The sequence below is a fragment of the Copadichromis virginalis genome, linkage group LG16 (assembly GCF_057382275.1).
Source record: "Copadichromis virginalis isolate Kocher_CV1m ecotype Utaka linkage group LG16, C_Virginalis_male_GT1.1, whole genome shotgun sequence".
NCBI lineage: Eukaryota > Metazoa > Chordata > Actinopteri > Cichliformes > Cichlidae > Copadichromis > Copadichromis virginalis.
Window position 1 is genome coordinate 19,744,424 of NC_140633.1, and position 22,816 is coordinate 19,767,239.

The following is a 22,816-nucleotide window of genomic DNA, read 5'->3' on the forward strand; positions in this document are numbered from 1 at the left end:
CACATTTGCCAAAAAAAAACCCATCTTGATGATCCCTAAGACTTTTTGGAAAATATTCTGTGGACTGACGAGACAAAAGTTCCACTTATTGGAATGTTTGAGTCCCATTACATCTGACATAAAACTAATACAGGATTTCAAAAAAAAAAAATGATATCAGAGGATTGGTTTATGCATCAGGACAACGATCCACCCCCCAAACAAACAAAAAAGACAACATCCAAAAACGTTTTTGGAGTGACCTAGTCAAAGTCCGGGCTTAAAGCCGATTGAGATTCTTTGTGATGACCTTAAACATGCCATTAATGCTCTGAAACCCTCCAACGTCGCTGAATTAAAACAATTCTGCAAAGAACACCAAGGCCTTGGTGTTCCCCCGGAAAAGGTGGAAAAGGTAACTAGGGAAAGGGAGTTTTGCTTAGGCTGTTGCCCCCACAACCTGGTGCCAGATACACATAAGAAAATGAATGGATGGATGGATGGATGGATGAATCTATGGATGGAGAAAGTTTACCTTGCCCAGCTTTTCAAGAGTTACAAATACACAACTCATATGATAATTCAAGCAAAGAAAGGCAAACGATTAAACCCTTATGAGCGAAGAAAAACATTTGTGACTACTTTATTAAAAAAAATTGTATGGTAACAGGGTTAAATGAGAGTAACAGGCCTGCACAAGATAACGGGGTTGAACGGATGTATTACTTTTATTTGTAGATTATGTCATACATCTGACAAATAAATACTCAGGACTACACAGAAATGTTGTTTATCTTTATATAATATCTTATATATTTTTTAACATGTTTGAAATGTTTGTTTTATATGTACAGTAACAGGATTGCAAATCAGTGCTGATATTAGAGTTTTCTCAGAAAAGGATGTAAGCTGATAGTTGACTGTGAAAGTCAAGAATAAATATAGAGATATAAACAAAGGAATTAAACTTTTAAATTAATTTCTATTTTGGTAATATAAATATCAAGGTTTGCATTGGTTGGAATGACACAATCTAGTCAGAAAAGACTGGAAAAATACAAAATATATCACAGAGAACTGACCTTTCATCTAACCACGGAGCTCAATCGTGTCACTGATTTTTTGTCAAGTCACTCACTGTTTAGGCTGCACATAGGGTTGCAGTGCGTAATGACTCTTCTTTAATATATAATATAAGTTGATGATGAACAAAATCAAAACAAGAAAAAAAGTGGATTTATAACTATTTTTAACTGTTATAAATTAGTTATTGAGAATTTGGCAAGAGAAAAAAAATGCTATTTTGATAGTTCTCAAGAGCTATTTTGCATTTAAATGATATTTTGGAATTGAACCACCTTCACACTACAAATGTATGTTGTAGTCCTTTGTGAGTGGATTGTATTCAAATTCATATGTGTGTGTGTGTGTGTGTGTGTGTGGGGGGGGGGCAAAGAAAATCTCCTGCATTTGTACGATGGCTCACTAACAGTGACAAAAGTGAGTGTTAAGACCTCTCCAGTGCACTTGCTATCACTGTTATTTGCACCAAATCAGGTGAAATTGTTTCACAATGACTCATGGCTTCCTAACTGAACAGATTTGCATCCCTGGAGATTAACTAACTTTGTGTTAAACCTTCGATACTCTGACCCCTTACTTATTTCACGTCTTGTCATATTAACACATTTTTTATGGCGCACTCCTGTGCAGCAGACGGCGCTACATGTATCACAAGGGCTCTGGTATCCACCAATCCAAAGAGCTCCAGGTTGTGGGCATGAACTATTTTGACCGCTTTGCTTTCGTCTCATTCGTGCTGTCCAATCAAGCTCCACTAAAGCGAGGCACCGCCAAGATCAGATTGTGAGAGACGCTGCTGTAGCAAGGCTAACGGAAAGTCGATAGGAAAGGCTAGCGAGCGATCTGTTAACCTGTAAGGTGCACCGGTAAGCAGCATCTACTCAACTGCAGCTTGTCACTCAGCTGACGCATATGATAGCACTGACGTTAAATATCTGTATGACCGTCTATTGTTTGTTAAGTATATAGGAAAAAAAATGTTACCGCCAATAAATACAAAGCTAACCGTCGAGGTAAACTTGTAGCTAATTCTGGGGTTGTCGATGACAGCTGGGGTTTAGCTTCTGTGCTAACCCACTAGCTAGTCAGTGGGCTAACAAAGCGCTGAAGCACCTACTTCTTGAAGTGCAATCGCGAGCTAGCTCAGTGTTAAAATAAACATTTTAATAATAAAGTAAAGTACCTTTTGCATTGCATTTAATATATCCTCTTTCAAGTCGCTAACTTACGGCATGTAGCTGACGGTAACGAAGTGAAGAGCAAAGCTAGTTTTTGCGGTTCATGATGATTGTAATCGACCTGATTACAGTAACGTACTTGTATTGGATCCATATGCAACAGTTCGTTTGGAAGCGAACCTTATAAAAACTAATATTTAAGTTTTAGACACCTCAAAATGGCCACCTTTCTGTGAATTTAGCGTCAGGAAAGTATTCGTAAGGCTCTTCGTGTTTTATTAAGAACAAATAAGAAAGGTTACGCGATTAAATGCGTGGAATAATAATAATAATGGTAATACTAATAAGTCGAGGGTTTAAATGTAACTTCCAGACAACAAAGCGTGTTATTCATTAGTTAGCTATGTGTTTTGATACTGGTTACTACACTGGCAAAAGGAGGTCAGCGGTTGACAATAAAACGCAATCAACTCACGGAGTATATACGGCTACCTGCAACTGGTATTTTAGAAGTTGTGGTTAACTGTGGCAAAAAAATTTATCGTCTGGATAAAATCCACCTTGCTGGCATCGATGGCAAACTTTGTTTACTTTTTCAGTCTCTTTGACTTGGAAACGATCACTCTTTGTACAGCTAGCACACAGCAAGTTATGCAAATCCTGTCATGGCTTGTTGTATTAAAAAATAAGCTTAAAAGTGAAATACTCAATGTGAATACATTATTTCGTACTTCAAATTAACTATATAATTGTTAAAAAGTATCTCGACATTTCTTAGTTTGTTTCCTGTTTAGTGGGGATTTAGACCTCCTCTTCCTCCATTCTCAAATGCCAACAACAACAGCCGTCGAGGAGACAGAGTGCACTCGTAAGCGCATACAGTCACCACAGTGAAGCTCATTCATCGTGCGAAAGGCACGTTCACTATTTTAAGTGTTAACCCATGCTGAAGTGTAGCTGGGATCTGCAGCACGGAACCAATAATCGCAACATTTCTACATGAATCGTCTCAGAGCGTGCAGGAGCTAACTAGTAAGCTAAGACCAGCAAGCTGGGTCTACCGCTAGCTGTTAGCAGCTAGCTGCGTCCAACAAAAGATTGTTCGTGCTAATCGACATATAATATGACCGCTGTTACAGTATCATGCAGCCACAGTGCCTGGAGCCATATAGTGCCTTCTCTGTTGCGACATTATCAGTTTAGCGCTGTTGTGATAAAGTTCGCTTGTTTGCGTGACCTGTAGCAGAAGTTGGACGGTGCCTCTCCTCCGGACGTGCTCGGTACCTGAAGTAGGCCTTGTGCACACTTAGCGTAGTAAAAGTTGTGAGCATCAAGGGATGGCTTAATATGGTTTCCTGCATAAAAAGAACACTTAAAAGTACTGCTCGGTGGCTCGTTCACGTGAGATTGGTGTGAGAAGCGTACATGTCTGCGCATTTTGGATAATAAAACAAACAGTGACGCTAACATTGGTGATGTAGTTAGCTTTCTACAATGTGCTCTTAGCAAGCAGACCAGATGGGCCTTACTTCAGAAATAAGTTTAAATTTCCTCTCCAAAACAAAGTGAAACACAGCTTAGCTTGGGAAACAGTATTGGGAAATATAATGTTTGGGTCAAACTGCAATTTTGTCATTATTTAAGTAATAGTTTGTTCTCTTTCTGTTTGCAGGGGTCTGAATAGTGACTGGCAGAAGAAAAGTCTTTTTAACCTAAAGCATACCTCTTTTCGGTCCTTTGGGATCATGGCTAAAGATGTAAGTAAATATATACATGGTTTCATGAGAAACATCAGGCTATTTCTGCGGTGTCACTTAAGTACTGTAGCTAATTTGGGTCCTTCAGTTTACTGGCTGCACTTAGTCTTGTAGTGTTTTCTTTTCTTTTTCTCTTTAAATAGACTGTGGGATTTGTTTAGTGACTTCATAGTGGAGTGGTTTATACATTTGCCTTACAAAAGATCCCCTGTTAGGTCCTGGAAGGTGACATAGTTCCATTGAATCAGGAAGGGCATCCGGCGTTAAAACTGTGACAAATCAAACTTGTGCAACTCGCTGCGGTGACCATTCGTAAATAAGACATCAGCCAAAAGTAGCTTCTACTGTATGGAGTTTGTTTAACTTGACTCGTCTTCAATTCTTTGGTTTCTGTAGTATATTAAGTTGTTCTCTTTTACAGGCTGGTCTAATTGAAACCAATGGAGAGCTAAAGGTTTTCATCGATCAGAATCTGAGCCCTAGTAAAGGTATATTTTATGTATATTTTACAGAAATTGTGCATATGTGATATGCAGGGCTTTCTAAGCAACATGTACAGTCTAGTTTAAGAGGCAGCAGAGCTGTTTGTTGGTAGGTGGACAATAGGGGGCAATGGTGTTTCATTCAAAAGCTTCCCTCATTAATGATCTTCTCATGTCTCCTATAAGGTGTCCTGTCCTTGGTTACTGTCCAGCCCACAGCTGCCCCTGTGGCCAAACAGCTACTACCCAAAACCCTTGGGCCATCCAATGTGAACGTCGCTACACACATGCAAAATGTGCCACACATGGTGAGTGAGGTCCTGTTAAGTCAGCATTATGTGGTTTCTTTTCTCTTAAGGCGTAGAAACCCTCAGCAAATTTAAAGAATGCTTTGGCTCTGCTAAATATTAGCTAGATGAATTTTTGTAGGGTTTTACTCTGCTTTATATGAATGTTGTATAAGCCCCCTCCATTATCATTGTGAGGTGACCGGGGAGAGGGTAGCTGGAGGCAGTTGATCCTAAGCTCATCAACTCTACAGTCAGCAGGATTACACCCATCATCCCATTATGTACAAGGAATGTATACATAACGGAAATCAGCTTAGATATCACCTTACTAAAGGAATAGATCACCCGTCTTCAAGATGCCTCACATTGCTGTTAGGGATGCAGTTTTTTAAAGCTGTGTCTTTAACTGTCATCAGCCCAATTCAGCATCAGGTTTTTATTAGTCATCATAAATGACTGAAATTCTAAAAATGTCTTATTTCTCCCTTAAAGCTGTATTCAAACAATCGCCAATGATGATTTTCATGACAAACCAAATATTTTGCTTACAAAGTCAAATTCTGTCAAATGAAATAACTGTCATTTAACTTTACTGCTTCACCTGTCAGCTATCTAATGCAAGGCCAAATGTATTTAAATCATTCCTTATTGCACTGAGGGTAGTTATAGCTTTCTGCAAGGTATCCTCAAAATGACAGAAATCAGCAGAAGATGCGCGTCCTAAAGAGAGTGAACAGAGTCCCACCTTGAGTTTATGTTCAGTGTGAATTGGTTCTTGTAGTTAAACATAAAATATTTAAGTGTGAGGCTTTAGAAGAAATATTACATGTCAAGATTTGAGTACATGAGGTTTTAGAGGAGAAACTCATTGTTGATGACAACAAAAGCATGACTATCAGTGTGTGTTCTTTCTCTTCTCTGTGGTCTTCCTGTAGGTGATTGGAACACCCCAGAGGCCTACCGTATCGAACACCATTTTGGTAAACAGTCCACACACACCCAGTTCCCAGTTCCTCACACAGAGTCAACCAGCCGATGCCTCTCCTTGGTCATCAGGGTAAGGCTTCAAATTGCCCTTAAGATTTTAAGCTTGGGACATTATTGGTGAGCTCTGTCCAGATTAAGCTAAGCATTTTAGAATGGGTCAAGTCTGATAGCTATTCATAGCAATAATAAAAAAAAAAAAGAAAAAAAAGTGAATGCCAGATTGCCACACATCAGTGTGTTTGTGTTCATAGTGACGTGGGCTCGTTTGTTTTTTTTTTATGTTTGCAGAAAACGTGGGAAGAAAGGGGAAAAGAATGGGAAGGGCTTGAGGCATTTTTCCATGAAGGTGTGCGAGAAGGTGCAGAAGAAAGGAGTGACCACGTACAATGAAGTGGCAGATGAACTGGTGGCAGAATTCAGCTCATCAGACAACCACATGTCACCGAATGACTCAGTGAGCACTGCCGCTGTGTGATACTGTCTCAGTGATGCAGACTGATTACTCCTGATGAAGATATTTTAATTCTAAGATATATTTTTTAATGTTTTGAATTGCGTCCTTTTTTTTCTCTCTCATTTCAGCATGTGTATGACCAGAAGAACATTCGGCGACGCGTTTATGATGCACTTAACGTGCTTATGGCCATGAACATTATTTCTAAAGAGAAAAAAGAAATCAAGTGGATTGGTCTACCCACCAACTCAGCGCAAGAGTGCCAAAACCTAGAGGTAGAAACGCACAGCGAAGACAGTCACTCCTGCTTTTGTTACCAGTGTTAAAACGCTTTTATTTCAACTGTAGGTGGAGAGACAAAGGCGGCTGGAGAGGATTAAGCAGAAACAATCACAGCTTCAGGAGCTCATACTGCAGGTTGGATTTGAGTGCTGGTACTTGTGTGATCAAAGGGGGGCTACAATTATAGTCTTTATAGTGGTAATTGTGCATCAGGGCTGCAGAAGACGCTTCATAAATACCCCACGAACTGATTGGCCTCTTTAGATTGCTTTTGTCTGCGTTTTGTCTCTTTTTGTGATGCTGGATCATAATGAATCAGTAATAAACAGAAGTTCTTCTCATTGAATCTCTATATATGCAAGTAGCACATGCAAAATGGCAACTTAAAATTGTTACAATGTAAAAGAAAAAATTAGTATTTAAAAAAAAAAAAACAGCATAAATATATCCAAGAATGCTGTAGTGCTACACTTAGTTCTTTGCAGCTGTTTGAGTTTTAACTTGTCTTTGATCTTGTCTTACAGCAAATAGCTTTTAAGAACCTGGTTCAGAGGAATAGGCAGACAGAGCAGCAGGCAAACCGACCTCCACCTCCCAACTCCATCATCCACCTTCCTTTCATTATTGTCAACACCAGCAAGAAAACTGTCATTGACTGCAGCATCTCCAATGACAAGTGTGTGATCATCAGCTCTGTTATTTAAAATGCTGGCACTTGGAATAATTTGTAACTGGGGGGGGGGAAAGAAATTATCCAAAAAGTGGGGGAGGTGTTCACATTTTCATCGAGGCGCTGGTAGTGCTTCACCGGACTGTATTTATTAGGGCTTTAATAAATAGTTGCGGAACAACATGTACTTGACAACAGCCCGTCAGCCACATAAGCTGCTTTATTTTTTCTAGCCATGTGACATGATTGTATGTAATACCTTGGAGCTGCATAGGTGGGAAACTCAACTATAATTGCAGGTTAATTGTGTTCTGGTTCTTGGCAAATAAGCTAAAAGAGGCTTGGAAGCCTTCTGTCAGTGCAAAGCCATTATAGTGTGGTATCAAGATGTGCATTATAACAATAACTAGAATCTCCTCATTTTTAACTCAACATTTCAGTGTGTATAGGATTAGTGGCTGACTTGAAGAAGTAAATATGAGGCCTTCCCACATGCAACTAAACCAGGGGTGTCCAACTCCAGGTCTCAAGGGCCGATGTCCTGCAGGTTTTAGATATCACCCTGGATCAGGACACCTAAATCAACTGATTAGTTCATTACCAGCCTCTGGAGAACTTCAAGACATGCTGAGGAGGTAATTTCGTCATTTAAATCAGCTGTGTTGGATCAAGGACTCATCTAAAACCTGCAGGGCACCGACCCTTGAGGCCTGGAGTTCGACACCCCTGATCTAAGCTAATCCCCGCTTTGTAGATTAACTTTATTTTGAAAGGAATACTAGTAGCTGTCCTCAACGGGCTAACTAAAATACTGAAGAACCTTTGGCTAATTTCTTCTTAGCCAAAGGTGTTGAAAATGGGACCCATGTTCTATTCTATTCAGTATGCTGTCCTTGATTTGGTACCCATGATCTTCTTTAAAATTAGAACGAACACTTGTTTGGATAATTGACCCTTTCCCATTTTTCCACTCTTCAGGTTCGAGTATTTGTTTAACTTCGACAGCATGTTTGAGATCCACGATGACATCGAGGTGCTAAAACGTATGGGCATGGCCTGCGGCTTGGAGGTGGGAAAGTGTTCTCCAGAGGATCTGAAAATCGCACGTAGCCTGGTGCCCAAAGCTCTAGAGCCTTATGTTATAGGTAAGTGACCAATATCCCTATGAGTTCGGCCCCCCTACCCCCCCTGGAAATTACGCCCCTGGTACTTGGTGCAGTTGTGAACACAGTAATCACACTTGGATGGGGACCAAACAATTGGACCAAGACCCTTTGGAGCAGCGGTCTCCAACCCCTGGGCCACGGACCGCTACTGGTCCGTGAGTCATTTGGTACCGGGCCGCAAGAGTTGAGGCTCAGGTGGGAAACTTATGGTTTTCAGAGTTTTTATTAGTTTCTATCGTTTTTGTTTTTTTAATCATTTTTATCGTTAACTCTGTTTCCCTGGGTCTTTTCCCCTGTGGTGCAAAAAAGGTTGGGGATCGCAGCTTTGGAGGGCAGGGTCTTGGGACACTTTATAAAGAAAATAAATTAAAAAAAAAAAAAAAAAACCTCCAGTGCGGCTTATGGTATGATGATCTGACCTAACTACCAGGTCTGCATTTTCTGAAAATGAGTGAAAAACAGCTACACGTTTACAAACTCGTCAACTCGGTCTAGAGTGAGAGGTGAGAAAAACAAGCTTAGACAGAAACTGCTTCAAAGGGTTAGTCTTCATCTGCAGTTAAAGTAGGCAAGAATCTGATTGTGCTTTCTGAATCCCTTTGTTCTATATCTCTTATCCCCACTCAGGTCTGCAAATAGTCGAAGGTCTTCATTCTAATTCATTTTCTCTTTATCCAGAAATGGCCAAAGGTCCCATCAGTAACGTCTACATCACTGGAGGTTCCTCTGCTAATGGAGCCCGTTACCCTGCAAACAGGTAAGAGTTGCTAAATGTGATGTAGCTCTAATGTGCACACTGCTTTTTCTAACATTTCCCCATCCTCTTATGCAGTGATGGCTGCACTGATGGCACCATGGCGTCCAGTTCAAACGATTCTCACTACAGCGGGTCTCGTGTGGAGACGCCAGTGTCTTACATGGGGGATGACGACGATGAGGATGAGTACGATGAGAATGACGATGAAGACTAACCTCCCTACACCTCGCCACTCCAACAAGCACAGTCTTCAAAACCACCCTCACCGTGGGAATTTAGTCCACTGTCGTGTGTGCTTTTTTTTTCTTTTCTCCCCTCCGCCCTGTTTACCTGTATTTCTGTCTGGCTTTCTCAGGGGTGTCGATGAAAATTAAAAGAACAGAGGTGTTTGCACCCACCTTTTTCTGCTCCTGAGTCACCTGCACCACAGCTCAGTGGGAGGTGTCGTCCAAGGGAACTGTAGTCTTTGTCCCTGCCACCTGAAGTCTTTGTCTAATCCACTTCTTAATAAGCCATCCCACTAAAAAGCAACTCTAAGGCCTACTGCTGTTGGAGAATGTATAATGTACCCGTTTGACTTATAATTTTTTTTTCTGCAGTTGCATATGGCAGACATGATCAAAATGTTCCAAGGTGGCCAAAGTGTCTGCTGTGAGATGTGTTGTTAGTGCAACACCATGGATTTGGAATGGCTTAACACAGATGCCACTGCATCACAGTATGGGGCTCCATCACATCTCGTCATGCTTTGTTTGTTTTGTTTTGGTTTTGTGTTCTGAGCAATTTGAAATGGTTTCCCGATTGTTTTTGGGCTGGCTTCCTTCTGTTCCGTAGGCAGCTGCTTTCCTGATCTTCTTTGCTAGTTTTATTTGTATTCCAGAGTTGAGGAATTCTCCATCACCGCCCTGTTAATGCCTTGGTAGTGTTTACAAAATAATGGCAGCAGCGAGGTAAAAGACTTTCATAACCCAGGCTCCTAGGTAAATAAGCTTTCTTTGTTAATTACATATATGAATCCTACAACAATTGTAGCTTATAGTTTCCTTTAGAGGCCAGTGGTAAAGATAGACCTACAAAAATTATTGATGTAACAATGTGTGGTTGTATAGGTCTTTATGTACACCCTTCAAAGATCTCCCTTTTAAAACTGAGCAACACGTGTACTGACTCTTCCAAATACCTTTTTCTGTAATCTAATATAAGTTTGCAAATTAAATATAGATTGTTTTAATAAGTTTGTATCCACAATTCATGATTTTTTCTGGGGTTGGGGTAAGGTCGACTGTCTGTTGGGTTGGAAACAAAGTTTGCTTAAATAGTAATATGAGAGGTGAGCAGAAGGCGCTAGAAACGTCTAGCTGGGTCGTTGTCTCAACCCTGTCTATTAAAAGAACTGGGGAAGGAAACTAGCTCGGTTTTTAAAGAAGTTGACTGCTTGTCAAAAGAAAACCACAAGGGATACACTGCTTGGATGCCTAACACTTGGGAAAAGGATGCCTGACAATGATTATGCTGCTGCAGTGTGATTGGTTCTTACATTATGCTAGTTTGCTTTCTGTCAGCAGTTTTTAATTAGATTTGGCCAAAAACTGTGGATACACTGCAGATACTGGAATATTGGGGGGGGGGAGCATTTATTTTAGCATCTGTTAATTCTCTGATAAACCGGATCCTGTGACTTGTTTAGAGCTGTTGAGTTCTTTTAATTCAGAAATCCTGGAAGACTAACAGTTTATCTAATTTTGGCTCTGGAATCCACCATAAAAAATACAAAATAACACACAGATGTGGTTGGAGGGAGTTTGCTTAAATTTAATTAAACTGTAAAATTACACCAATTTTATACATGGGCCCCAATGAAATTAGACAACTTCCAATAAAATAAAGAAAAATTACAAATGACTGAAATCTATAAAACTATGGATATTACAAAGAATGAGTTTTGCCATTTTTGATGTCTTGCCCAACCTCCTTCGATTGTTTGTTCGTGGGTTTTTCTACCTAATTTGGTTGGTTTGGCATTGTCATTGCATAACTTTCCACTTTACCTTTGTCCAAACACATTTGGGTTGCTCTTGCATTAACGTTTAATTCACTGTTTTAAGCTTTGCTGCGTTTGGCTGAAGACAGTAAAGCTCTGTACGATTCAGAATTCATCTTGCTGCTTCTGTGTTTTGTCACATCATCAATAAACAGTCGTGAAACCAGTTCCAGTGGAAGCATGCATGTCCATACATTACACTGCCTCCGTTGTGTTTGGATTATGTAGTATGCTTCGATTCATATTCTGTCCCACGCCTCGTCCATCCTGTTTTGTTTTGTTTCTCCCTCCCATCATTCTGTTACAGGCTGCTGTTGTAACTGTCCAACAGTGCTGTTCCTCAGTATGATTTGGGTCAGTTGTCCATCCACAGTTCACAAGAATCACTACTTCTCCTACAGTGCTAGTTAGTTTTTACTTGTGCACAGCTGTCACCCAGTGGGTCTTTAACCTGTTCTCATGATCATATTCATAATGGATTGTGAGCCAGATTAGGCGCTACTTTGATGTTCTTGTTGTAGATGGTTTTGGTCAAGTCTGTATGTTCTTTCATGGGCTCTTTATGGTAGACAGGGACCATTCCTTTGACAGGATAGGTGGTGTTTGTCTTTACCATGGAAAGGATCCTGTGATCATCCCGCTCTATTTTTATTCTGTTTACTAAGCATTTTCACTAGTGCGTTTTGTGTTGTTGTTGTTGTTGTTTTTGTTTTTTTGCTGTCAAAGAGTGGCCTGTTTAATTTGCATTGAGGGCTCATTTGAACATATAGAATTTGAAAGCTGCCGTTTCCAGCAGCAGCTTCCAGAAGTGCTATACTTGAACGTGTTGCCTTTACCTGCTTGATTTATGACAAAATGACAGGATTAGACAGGTACATTCTGGGTAGGATCTCATAAATTGCCGACAACAAGAAAAAGCAAATTCCTTCCGTCCATAATGGAACCTGGGGGACTGAACACACTGTTCTTGCAACCTGAACTAGATATATCGCCATTCAAAGTTAAATAAGACACTTCTGAGGATCATCCTTATGTAGGGCCTGCTTTAAACAGTGTTTCTTTGCCGACTCGTGGCTAATGGAGTGATCTCAAAGACTTCTCTTGGCCTTACATTTAGTATTTAGCCATATTTTCCATTTTAAATGCAATATTTTGAAACTTTTAATATTTTTCCCTATGCTGCCAAACCCTATTGGCTGTTAAAAACATCCCAGTGCATTTCAGCATTTGGTAGGCCTTTTGGGTTATCTCAAATATTATTCCTCATTCAAACTGAAGCTTTAATGTGAAGCAGAGTGGTGCTTATAGGCTGTATGAACTGCTAACTGGTTTGCCAGTTGACTGGTGATATCCTGCATATATGCTGCTTGTGTTGTTCTGTTCCAGCATGTGCTCGCACACTTTGTCTGGGGCATTGGGGTGTTAATGGATTACTGAAAGGTGTTGACTCAGGTGTGTGTGTGTGTGTGTGTGTGTGTGTGTGTGTGTGTGTGTGTGTGTGTGTGTGAGAGAGAGGGTGGTACAGTGCTCAAAGTGTGCTGGGATCTAGTTCAGTCTCCAGTTCCCGTTTGTCTCTCATGCTCCCTCTGCCACTCTGCTGTGATCTGTCTCCTGTTCTCTCAGTCTTGCTTCAGCCTGTCCTCTTTTTCTTCCTCACCCCTGCGCGTTAGTTGGCAGCATTTACCGTTCACCGCCTTTCTCTCTTTGCGATGTCTTCTTTTTGCATTGCTTAACAGTCACTTACCCTCAACATGGATATCGGAGGACTCACAACCGTGGTAGCAAATTCTGCTTACATCAATGCTCGTGGAAGCATCGATGGCTCTAATCCAGCAGCAGCTCGGGATAAAAAGTACCACTCTCGCCTCAAATTGCCCCACATCACTGTGTGCGAGGGTCTGAAGGACACCCTAGATTTATCCTTTGACTCAGTCTGTGTTGAACAGCCAATTGGCAAACGTCTCTTTAGGGAATTCTTGGACGCAAACAAAGAGTATCACGGGGCATGTCGCTTGTGGAAAGACATCGAGGACTATGACCTGGCAGAGGACTCTGAAAGGGCAAAAAAAGCTTCGAAGTTAGTTCAGCGTTACATGGACCCCTCTGCCAAACACTTCTGCCCGTTCCTCAGTGAGGACATCATAACGAAGGTGAAAGAATCCCTCGAGGTTGTAGGTGATGATTTGTTCTCTGCAGCGCTGGCCAAGACTTTGGACTATCTGCGCGAGGCCCCCTACACTTTCTTCCTGGAGAGCATGTACCTGAAGAGGTTCCTGCAGTGGAAATGGCTGGAGATGCAGCCCATGGATGAAGACTGGTTCCTCGATTTCCGTGTGCTGGGGAAAGGTGGGTTTGGAGAGGTGTCTGCCTGTCAGATGAAAGCCACGGGAAAACTGTACGCCTGTAAGAAACTCAACAAGAAGAGGCTGAAGAAGAGGAAAGGCTACGAGGTGAGAGAATTAATGTCATTTGCTCGATGCTCATTTACTGAACATGCCTTTGGCTTTTTGCCTCCCCCAGTGGTGGAAGAAAACCATTTTAAATGGGGGCAAAATCACAGCATCGAAATACTTTGTGAGAAAACATTTATCAACAACGTAGAAGATCTCATCAGGCAGAGTATTTCCTCTAACAGGATTATAATTATTCATACATTTATATAATAACATGGCTTTCATAATGCAGCTCCTATCTGGGGATATTTGAACTACTACCCGAGTAACTGCCACGACTAACACAACACACTGACATAATCATGCATAATTCATCTGTTCATTCTTTTTTGTATTATCTGAAGTAAAAGTTACTGCAAACTACTAGTAAACAAGGTAAAACGAACAAAACATACTTCAGACCCTAATGAGCTTTTGCAGATTTATAATATCTGTTTCAGCTGGATGGTAATAAATATATTTAAAAATGAAATGGCTTTCTCTCCATGTAATGAGATGTGGAAATTGGAAGCTCTAAGGGAGAAATTTTATAACAACCTAAAAGTAGAATTAGTTTTGACCGTATCAGTTATTTATTTTATCACTGTGTAATGAGTGGCATCCTTTGTAAGTGCCTTCCACTGAGCAGGGCTGCAATGGTGCTAATCATCTTTGTCCCTGCCTCTGTCTCATTTGGCTTTAGCCTGCAGTATTAAACACTGAGACAGGGATAGAGTGATTACTGGGAGCTTTATGGAAAAGCTCTTCTGAAGGGAACTCCTTGGCGCTGTTGCATTTTGCCCTTGACTTGTCCGAGGTCATTCTCTGAAGTGTATACCTGAACCTCTCCTCCAAATGGCACACACAATGAGACAAACATTACAGTTTGGTTCAACCTGAGCAACGAAACATCCATTTAGTTTCACATTGTTATTCTTAATTTAAAAGATGGCATGTGAGCATTTTTCAAAGTTGTCTTTCCTATTTGTTTCCTGTAGGGGGCGTTGGTGGAGAAATGTATTCTTGAGAAGGTTCACAGTCGCTTCATTGTGTCGCTGGCATACGCCTTTCAGACAAAGGAGGAGCTTTGTCTGGTCATGACCATCATGAATGGAGGAGATCTCAAGTAACTTTGTTTTGAAGCATGAACATCTGGCTGTAGCACACACCCCTTAACCCTTATTAGCATGTTGTTGCTTTAGTTGCAGCCTAAACTTCTATAATCTTTAAGTATCTCCTTTGCCAGCGAAGCAAAGGTTATTACAGAGATGTTGAAGTCCGCTGTAATGTGCTGGAAATGACATTCACCCAGATGTGTCAGTGTTCATCTGCAGACTTAGTGTAACAAGTGCAGAGTCAGATTATGCACAATTTCAGCTAAAATATAAAGTATTTGCCTTTTTAGCTCAGATTACTTAGAAAGCAAGACAATAGATTTTTTTTTTCTTATTTAAAGCAAACATCCTTTAATCCTAGAAAATCAAATTTTAATGCTTACAGTCTGCACACGTAGAACCAGCAGCGTATGGGCATGCTTAAGATGTAAAACACTGCAAATGTGTGCATATTGAAGGCCTTTAATAATTAGCCTTGGCTTATCTGTTCCCTGTAGGTACCATGTTTACCTGGTGGATGAAAACAACCCAGGGTTTGATGAGCCTCGAGCCTGTTTTTACATTGCCCAGATCATCCAGGGCTTGGAGCACCTCCACCAGAAAAGAATCATCTACCGAGATCTCAAACCAGAAAATGTGCTGCTTGATAATGACGGTAATACATTATAATCACATTTTTGGAGAATAATATGATTATGAGCTAATAATATATGTTTTTTTAAATCACAACAGGGAATGTACGTATATCTGACTTGGGTCTTGCTGTGCAACTAAAAGAAGGCAAAACCATGACAAAAGGCTATGCTGGGACTCCAGGTGGGTCTCATCTGCACCCACTGAGAAATCTGTATGCAGGTTCACGTTTAAGGGTAATCTTGCAGGTTTAATTTTTAATTGTAGCTCATCTTGTCGTTGTTTTTATTTTTATTTTTTGCAGGTTACATGGCACCAGAGATGCTAAAGGGAGAAAAGTACGACTCCTCCGTTGACTACTTCACTCTTGGAGTGACTTTATATGAGTTCGTGGCTGCTAAGAATCCGTTCAGAAACAGAGGAGAGAAGGTGAGAGTCTAAACTGCAGGTGGTACTTTCTGTGCAAAGAAAGCAGACAGAGGAAAGAAGAGGTTTAGAAGCTGTTGATCTTCTTCTCAGGTGGAACGTGAGGAGATGAAAGAGCGTATGCTAACTCGGGTGGTGACCTACACTGACAGCTTTAGTGAGCATGCAAAGTCGTTGTGTGATGGGCTGCTGGCCAAGGAGGTGGATCAGAGGATGGGTTTTAAGAATGGATGCTGTGACGAAATCAGAGCACATCCATTTTTCAGCGGCATTAACTGGAGGAAACTGAACGCAGGTAACCTTTCGATATTTGCTCAAGATCTTTTTGATTTAGGAAAAAGTTTGAAGCCACTAACCATTTAATGTGGTGCTTAATTCAAATTTGTCACTTTATTTCAGGAATTCTACCTCCTCCTTTTGTCCCTGACCCCAAAGTGGTGTATGCTAAAAGTCTGGATGACGTCGGGGCATTCTCCTCTGTGAAGGGGGTGGCATTGGAAGATCCTGATAAGAACTTTTTTGACGAGTTCTCCACGGGCAACATCTCCATTCCTTGGCAAGAGGAGATGATCGAGATGGGAATTTACGGAGAGCTCAACGTTTGGGGCCCTGAAGGCACCATCCCCAACGATCTCCGCAGGGAGTCCATACTAGAGCAGCCAAAGTCATCGACGTGTTGCTTATCTTAGAGTCACTAACACGCGTGAACTGCACAGACTTTCGTTTCTTTAGAGCATGCGGCATGAAGACACCATGAGAGACACCAGTCGGTTCTGAACTTTGTGATCGCACACTGAAAAAGTTTATGTCGACATGGGAACAGCAAGAATAGACTGGAGGCGGACTTCCAGCCTGAAATGAACTTGATCATAGATTTAGGTGTTGAAAAATTCCAAATTGCTGACATCTGTCATCTATTGTCCCTTCAGTCTTCTGCCCCTCATCTCCTTTCACCATCAACCTGCTCACTTCTCTTTATATGTATATGTGATGAATTATTGTAAAGCTTTTAGATTTAAAATGCATTAAAAAAAAATCCCATTTTGGAGCCAGGGTTTAGTGATGTGTTATCTTTGGTGCTAAGTGACAGTTACATGTTGACCATGTAAGAGCTGCATATCTGCTCCTGTAGGGTTCATGCCACTTAATAGAAGGTGTCTTTTTTTCTTAGTGTTTAATACATACTAAATGCTAACACATCAGAGATGCAAAGTCTCGTGCCTGTGGAACTCTTTTTCTTAAGGGGTTTATTTCATGGGTTTTGATGACTTTCGATGGTTTTATGACTATTCCAGCGCAGAGTCACTTTGATAAGTTTATGTAGTCTAGATAGTGTGAGACAAATATGAGTATAGGATGAATGTTTACGGTAAAATTATTTATTTTCAAGAACTGTCGGACTGAAGTTGAAATATCAAATATTTGGGACAAAACACCCCAAATCTGGCAAATAAAATAGCTTATTGAAACTTGAGTCAGGAACTTCATTTCTGCTTAATGATGGTTATAGCACTGTCCAGGAATGTAAGCACAGATCAGAACCAGGCGTGGAATATTTCATAACCTTTGACATCACTGGAAGCTCCCACTCCTAAAGCCTCCTTGTCACTCCTTTGCCATGGCTTTATAAATCCTGATCTCCTGCTGCGGCAGCTCGGTCAGCAACGTGGTGTTAAAATTGCTCTTAAAGCACTCTGTGAACCTCAGGTCTGACTGGAACCGGATCTTGTTGGCCCACAGCAGCGTTGTTTGACTTCCTGGTGGGCAAAAGTGACGCATAGTTTTCAACAGTTCTTCAATGCAGTCGTGGTGATAGACCACATCAGCTGCGAGCACGAAGTCGTAGTGGTATGATGCATAGGGGAAGTCTCGATCCAGGTCCTGACCCCAGGAGAGAGCAACCACTTGAGGGGTGTAGCGGCAGCGGCCCCTGGTGTTTCGCAGCAGGTTGAAGGTCAGGTTAGATAATATGTCTGGCAGATCCGTTGCCGTCACCCAAGCACCTGGCAAAAAGTGGGTTGAAACGCAAAACAACAGAGACATCAAAACATAATGATTATTTTTTTTAATTTTGTAATTATTGTGCATTTTGTTATGGAAGCTTGTTTCCCCCTCTAAAAAAAAAGAAAACTATTCCTAACTGGCAGTCAAAACTTCAAGTTATTTTCTCAATTTGGTAAATATATTTTTTTAAATAAAAGCAACAATTCTTAACTTGTGGATAACAAAAAACTAAACTAAATATAAACTTACAGGCTGCTTTGAGTTTTTCACTAATTATAGTTTCTGCTGAACCAGTAGCAAAATGATTTACTCTAATTGTAAGGAATTTTGGTGAGCAAGCTGAAGTTGCATCGTTTTTGTTTTATTTATTTATTTTTTCCAAGTTTTTACTTTAAATTCAATCATTTTATTTTATTGGGAATAAATGAAACCTTTGTTTCCACTCTGGGCTTAATGGAGGGGCTTATGGATAACAGCATCAATCCAGTGATCGCTGTATCCATAATATATCTAAGTTACAACCCCTCTGTTGTATGCAGTACAGGAGAACTATGTGGGAGGATGGTCGTTGTGCTTTAACAATGAATTCCAGTGTTTTTAGTTGCGTCATGACTTTTCCCGCGAGTTCCATCACCAAGCTGAAATGTAACTTTTGCATAAAAGCAGAAATATGAAATATTCAGTGCACACATTATGCGCGAGTGGGAATTAACCCTTTATGGATTTTTCTTTGTCTTAAAGCCAAGAATATCACCACTTAACTAAGTCCTAAGCAGAGATGGGCAGTAACGCGTAACTTGTAAATAATTACTTTTGAAAATAAGTAATCAGTAAAGTAACGGGATTACTTTTTGGGGGGAAGTAATCAGTAATTAGTTACCGATTACTTTTTTTAAGTAACTTGACCAACACTGGTCCTAAGTAACAAATATAAACTAGTGTATTGCCAGTTTATTAGGATGCATCATTTATTCTTAAATGAATGTGTTCCCAACATCAAATCTAAAAGATTAAAGGTAAAGTTTCATACATGCAGCACATGCACAACTGCATTATCAAAATGCACTTACCAAGCAGACTTGCTACAATAGAAGCTAAGCCAGTCCCAGCTCCAATCTCAAGTACTGCTTTGTCCATCAGGTTCACTTGTTGCTGGTTGTTCTCCAAGAACTGGCACAAAGCTATTGCCTACAAAAATAAAATTCTTGTCACATTTGCAACACATTTTCAAAATGAGCCAATGCCCACGGCAGCCCCTTACCCCAGGCCAGATCAGAGCACCGTACGTATCCATGGACTCTCGGATGCTGATGTCATGACCGGCAAAATGAAAAGACTCGTTTCCCCGAGCGTAATAAACACTCGGCTCCCAGAGGTTCCTCCTGCTCAGAGCCTCTTTTGCCATCACCCTCTGGTCTGTCAGTACTGCATGAGCAGAGTGTGACATGAAGAGACAGGTTATACTAACAAATTAGCAAAGTTCAGTTAAAAAAAAAAACGAATTATACTTGCCTGACATGCAAAAACTAGACTTGTACATAAGAGATACAGTTTGAATATACCTTTAATAGCAGTTCCCTCCTCCTCCACCTCCTTATCATCTTCCCTTTTCTTTCCAGGAGGCTTTTGTCTTACTGGCTGGCTGAGTGCAGATGATCTCTCCATAAGCATCTTAAATTAAAGTTCCCATCATGGGTCAAGAAAAAGAAGAAAAAGAAAAAAACCCAAAACAAAATTATTATTATTATTATTATTATTTTAAAAAAAGGCCCCTTTATGTAACGATTGTTCATTTGAATCTCAGTAAAAGTTGGAATGGATTCAGAGTGGACTGGATTTAGTCCGCTAGTCTCTTTGGCTGCCACTGGACTGCGAACTGGAGCCCAGAAACACAGCTGGTTAAATCCTGAGGTCAACAAGCCACAGTCATGGATACAGAGCACACTGTGTTTACCTCAGATGAAAAGCACACTCAGATAAATTCCAGTGCAAAGACTAAAGTTACATTTATACAATTTTATAAAATAATTAGCGTCATTTTAAGAATTTTCAAACGAAATATATTCTTAATAAAATAGAAATAGTTTGCAAGAAGATGTGAAACCTACCAGTAGGAAGTATGCCCCGTGTGTTTTCTTGTTGTGTGTCTGCACTTGCCTCTGTGTGCTCTGAGTTTATACACAGAGCATCGTCTGTGACACACCCCTGAGTAAAGCTGGGGTCTGCTAACATAGTTTCCCCCTCCCAGTAGACTTTATTATATACGCTTTTATAGAATTGCATCCTGTTATCCTGTTTCAGCACTAAGATTTACTGCAGTGAGCTACTTGTTTATTCTCTCCTGTCATCATTAATGCATCACACATCTGTCTTTAGGTAGGTTACAGGTAAAGCTATGGGGACATGTAAATATTTGAAAACAAAATGTTTTCACAGTGAGCCCAATTTGCATATTCATATCAATCATGACAGGGCTCTCAGCCAAACTGTATGAGGCTTTGCAGAGTGGGTGCAACCTGGCATGTCCAAAGATTAGGTTAATTTCTAATGTGCTCAAAGTATAGATCCAGTCTCAGTGTCCAGTCTTAACATTACTTATATGGTTAGCAGTAGTGAGTGAGTTCGTGAGCTCAAAATAGTCGAGCACTTAGTGACAAACGCTACATGTCAGTTTGTGAAATTTCTTCCTAACACTCCTCTGGCATTAACGTCACCACAAACTTGGTGAGCTGGAAACTTCAGGTGCATTCAAGCCTTAAATCACCACCAATGTATAGCATGCAGCCTGTGGACTCTGGAGTAGTGGAAACATGCTCTGTGGACTGTCAGATCCTCTGTCTAGAAGTTCAGTGGATCAGTCTTGGTTTAATGAATCCCAGATGAACTAAACTGTGGTTTTGTGGAGGAGGGATAAGGCTATGGGGCTGTTTTTCTAATTAATCACTAATCTTACAGGACTATCCAGAATATATATACTGTATATTGCAAAATAAAGAACCAAAAGTTGTCAGTGGGGGGGATGATGTTAATGTTTCAGCTTATCAGAGCATTTCGGACAATTCTCAGTTTGGGAAATCCCCTTCAAAAAGCAAGGCATGGTTGGAGGAGCCTGGTGTGAAAGAACTTGACTGGCCCACGAAGAGCTCTGACCTCAGTCCCATCAAACACTTTCGGGATGAGCAGAGAGAGCCAGGTCCTCTCGTCCAGCACAGGTATCTAACCTCACCAATAATTTTCTGGATGAATGGCAAAAATTGTCACAGAAACACTGGTAACACTGGTAACTGGACTTCTTTAGGACATTTCACCTCTCATGGATTGTCTTCTGTTTTCAAGCTCTTAAGACCACCATGATCTAGATGACTGAAAACCTGCTGAAAAGGGGGGGACCAACCAACTGCATTTGGCAGATTAAGTTTTTGTCAATCGCATCATTTTGCTCTTTTTTACAGTAACTTTATTGTTGAGAAGCCCGGTTTCTTCTTTCCGTTGCTTCTCCATCAGTCAGTCAGTGTGTAAACACTCACTAGTCATCTTTTGGTTCCTACTACACACCTGTGAAGTTTTGTAAATGCACAGTCGGGACTCAGATGGATTCTGTACACAAATGACAGACAGTTAATCACTTGCTCAAGAACTTAGAGCCTCCTTTACTCTGTGGGTCAGAGCAGAGACTCACAGAATGGAGACAGAAACAGCTAGCCCGATGCGTTGATGATAATATGCAGAATAAGCTGCAAGATTCGTTGCTTGAGAAAAAGTAAGAATACAATGTGATTTGGTCTAGGCCATACTTACAAAGCAGTAGAAGTGTCTTGCTTTGCAGATTAGATTAAAAACTTAAAGTATGGATGATTTCTCATTTCAAATATTCACAAGTTTGATTGTCTTTTGTCTTCCACTTGCCTATTGATCAATTAACCACCGCTTCCTGTACCAGAGCCAAGGTGAAAGGTAACCCCCCCCCTCCCAAAAACGAACAAGTTAAATTTCACAAAAACTAATTTAAGTGGTGGAGCAAATAAGAACCCGTTCATTTTGGTGCTGCTCCGATTTGTTTGCTTAACACTGCAAGGATGGAGGGCTGTGCTTTCTGAGTGGCCTTTTACTTTATGTATGTTTTCTCCATCCATCCTGTTTGGATGTCTTTCACAGCTACTATAGGGCGAGAGGCAGGGCGCACCTTGGACAGGTCACCAAGCTGATGCAGGGCTAACACAGAGAGACAGACAGCCATTCACACTCACACCTATGGGCAATCTAGATTCACCACTTAACCTAATCCTACTAACTGCATGTCTTTGGACTGTAGGAGGAAGCCGGAGTACCCGGACAAAACATACAAACTCCATGCAGAAGCCCACAGCCAGTGGGCACAACAGTGCTAACAACGTTGCCACCGTGCTACCTCCTTTACATTTTCTCAGCATTTTAAAATAACGGAATTCTGATAAAAAATATAAAGTGGATCCATTACATCAAGGTCCATTACTATTCGGAGGTAAATCAGATTTGAGTACAAAAATGTAACATGCTGACTTACTTTCATTTATTCTAATGGTATACACTTTATTAACTTTATCAAACCACTGGTTTACTCACAAAAGGTTCTCAAAATTGAAAGCCTTCAAAAATGAAAATACATTGTAAAATACTGCTTTAGTTTTGTGGATATATATTCATATATTTTGCTAAAATCTAGTGATGTTATCTGGCAGTTTAGAAATGTCATTCAGAGCAAAACAAACAGGATGCTTAATTCTGTAATTTGTTTATGTGGAACTGACATGATGAACACCGATGAATTTAGTACACAGATTAGTGCTGGTATGCATCATCTCTATAAAAGGGAGTGCTGTAAACACTGCTCAGAGTCTGTTTTTGTCGTAGCGGTGGAGTCCAGGCTGACCATGGATACAGGGGTATTCACTGTACCAAGTAGCTGTAAGCCGGGCTGTAGAGCTTTAGGTGGGAGGATTCACAGCCTTGCATGAGTGTACACTCAGAGCGGCCAGGAAACAGCTGGTTGTGCCGCATGAGGTTAGAAAATGACTTGAACTGACAGACGGTAACAACCAAC

The 22,816-nt window shown here is 40.7% G+C and overlaps 3 protein-coding genes across 6 annotated transcripts; 2 read left to right on the top strand and 1 right to left on the bottom strand.

Moving 5' to 3' along the window:
* The first annotated feature begins 1,678 nt into the window (after positions 1 to 1,678).
* Positions 1,679 to 11,294, top strand: tfdp1a (transcription factor Dp-1, a). 4 transcript variants are annotated; one of them, XM_085433620.1, is made up of 12 exons: positions 1,679 to 1,928; positions 3,913 to 3,997; positions 4,419 to 4,485; positions 4,666 to 4,787; positions 5,705 to 5,826; positions 6,045 to 6,210; positions 6,339 to 6,485; positions 6,559 to 6,627; positions 7,017 to 7,168; positions 8,141 to 8,307; positions 9,007 to 9,085; positions 9,161 to 11,294. In XM_085433620.1, exons 2-12 carry the CDS (start codon positions 3,986 to 3,988, stop codon positions 9,297 to 9,299), a joined length of 1,242 nt encoding a protein of 413 aa, XP_085289746.1. In that variant the 5' UTR covers positions 1,679 to 1,928; positions 3,913 to 3,985; the 3' UTR covers positions 9,300 to 11,294. The 4 variants fall into 4 exon arrangements, with proteins under 4 accessions (XP_085289746.1, XP_085289748.1, XP_085289749.1 ...); XM_085433622.1 differs by lacking the exon at positions 1,679 to 1,928 and adding an exon at positions 3,033 to 3,108; XM_085433623.1 differs by lacking the exon at positions 1,679 to 1,928 and adding an exon at positions 3,112 to 3,155.
* A 57-nt stretch (positions 11,295 to 11,351) lies between these two features.
* On the top strand, positions 11,352 to 16,784 carry LOC146690616 (rhodopsin kinase GRK1-like). The gene is made up of 7 exons (XM_085433619.1): positions 11,352 to 13,576; positions 14,557 to 14,684; positions 15,171 to 15,328; positions 15,406 to 15,489; positions 15,611 to 15,735; positions 15,826 to 16,027; positions 16,132 to 16,784. The coding sequence occupies exons 1-7, from the start codon at positions 12,878 to 12,880 to the stop codon at positions 16,419 to 16,421; spliced, it is 1,686 nt and encodes a 561-aa protein (XP_085289745.1). The 5' UTR covers positions 11,352 to 12,877; the 3' UTR covers positions 16,422 to 16,784.
* A 307-nt stretch (positions 16,785 to 17,091) lies between these two features.
* Positions 17,092 to 19,892, bottom strand: mettl21cb (methyltransferase 21C, AARS1 lysine b). Its single transcript, XM_085433625.1, has 5 exons — positions 19,845 to 19,892; positions 19,299 to 19,407; positions 18,998 to 19,161; positions 18,807 to 18,924; positions 17,092 to 17,735 (listed from the first exon to the last, which is right to left on the bottom strand). Exons 2-5 carry the CDS (start codon positions 19,405 to 19,407, stop codon positions 17,338 to 17,340), a joined length of 789 nt encoding a protein of 262 aa, XP_085289751.1. The 5' UTR covers positions 19,845 to 19,892; the 3' UTR covers positions 17,092 to 17,337.
* Positions 19,893 to 22,816: the final 2,924 nt, after the last annotated feature.

What these genes read in the sequence shown, in the direction of transcription:
- tfdp1a (XM_085433620.1), top strand. An exon ending in GAATCTGAGCCCTAGTAAAG is followed by an intron (nt 4,486 to 4,665) that starts GTATATTTTATG and finishes GTCTCCTATAAG; the next exon opens with GTGTCCTGTCCTTGGTTACT. An exon ending in TTCAGGAGCTCATACTGCAG is followed by an intron (nt 6,628 to 7,016) that starts GTTGGATTTGAG and finishes CTTGTCTTACAG; the next exon opens with CAAATAGCTTTTAAGAACCT.
- LOC146690616 (XM_085433619.1), top strand. Translation starts at nt 12,878, where the DNA reads ATGGATATCGGAGGACTCACAACCGTGGTAGCAAATTCTGCTTACATC. An exon ending in ATGAATGGAGGAGATCTCAA is followed by an intron (nt 14,685 to 15,170) that starts GTAACTTTGTTT and finishes TGTTCCCTGTAG; the next exon opens with GTACCATGTTTACCTGGTGG. An exon ending in TCAGAAACAGAGGAGAGAAG is followed by an intron (nt 15,736 to 15,825) that starts GTGAGAGTCTAA and finishes TCTTCTTCTCAG; the next exon opens with GTGGAACGTGAGGAGATGAA.
- mettl21cb (XM_085433625.1), bottom strand. Translation starts at nt 19,407, where the DNA reads ATGCTTATGGAGAGATCATCTGCACTCAGCCAGCCAGTAAGACAAAAG. An exon ending in GGAGGGAACTGCTATTAAAG is followed by an intron (nt 19,162 to 19,298) that starts GTATATTCAAAC and finishes CTGCTCATGCAG; the next exon opens with TACTGACAGACCAGAGGGTG. An exon ending in GTGCTCTGATCTGGCCTGGG is followed by an intron (nt 18,925 to 18,997) that starts GTAAGGGGCTGC and finishes TTATTTTTGTAG; the next exon opens with GCAATAGCTTTGTGCCAGTT.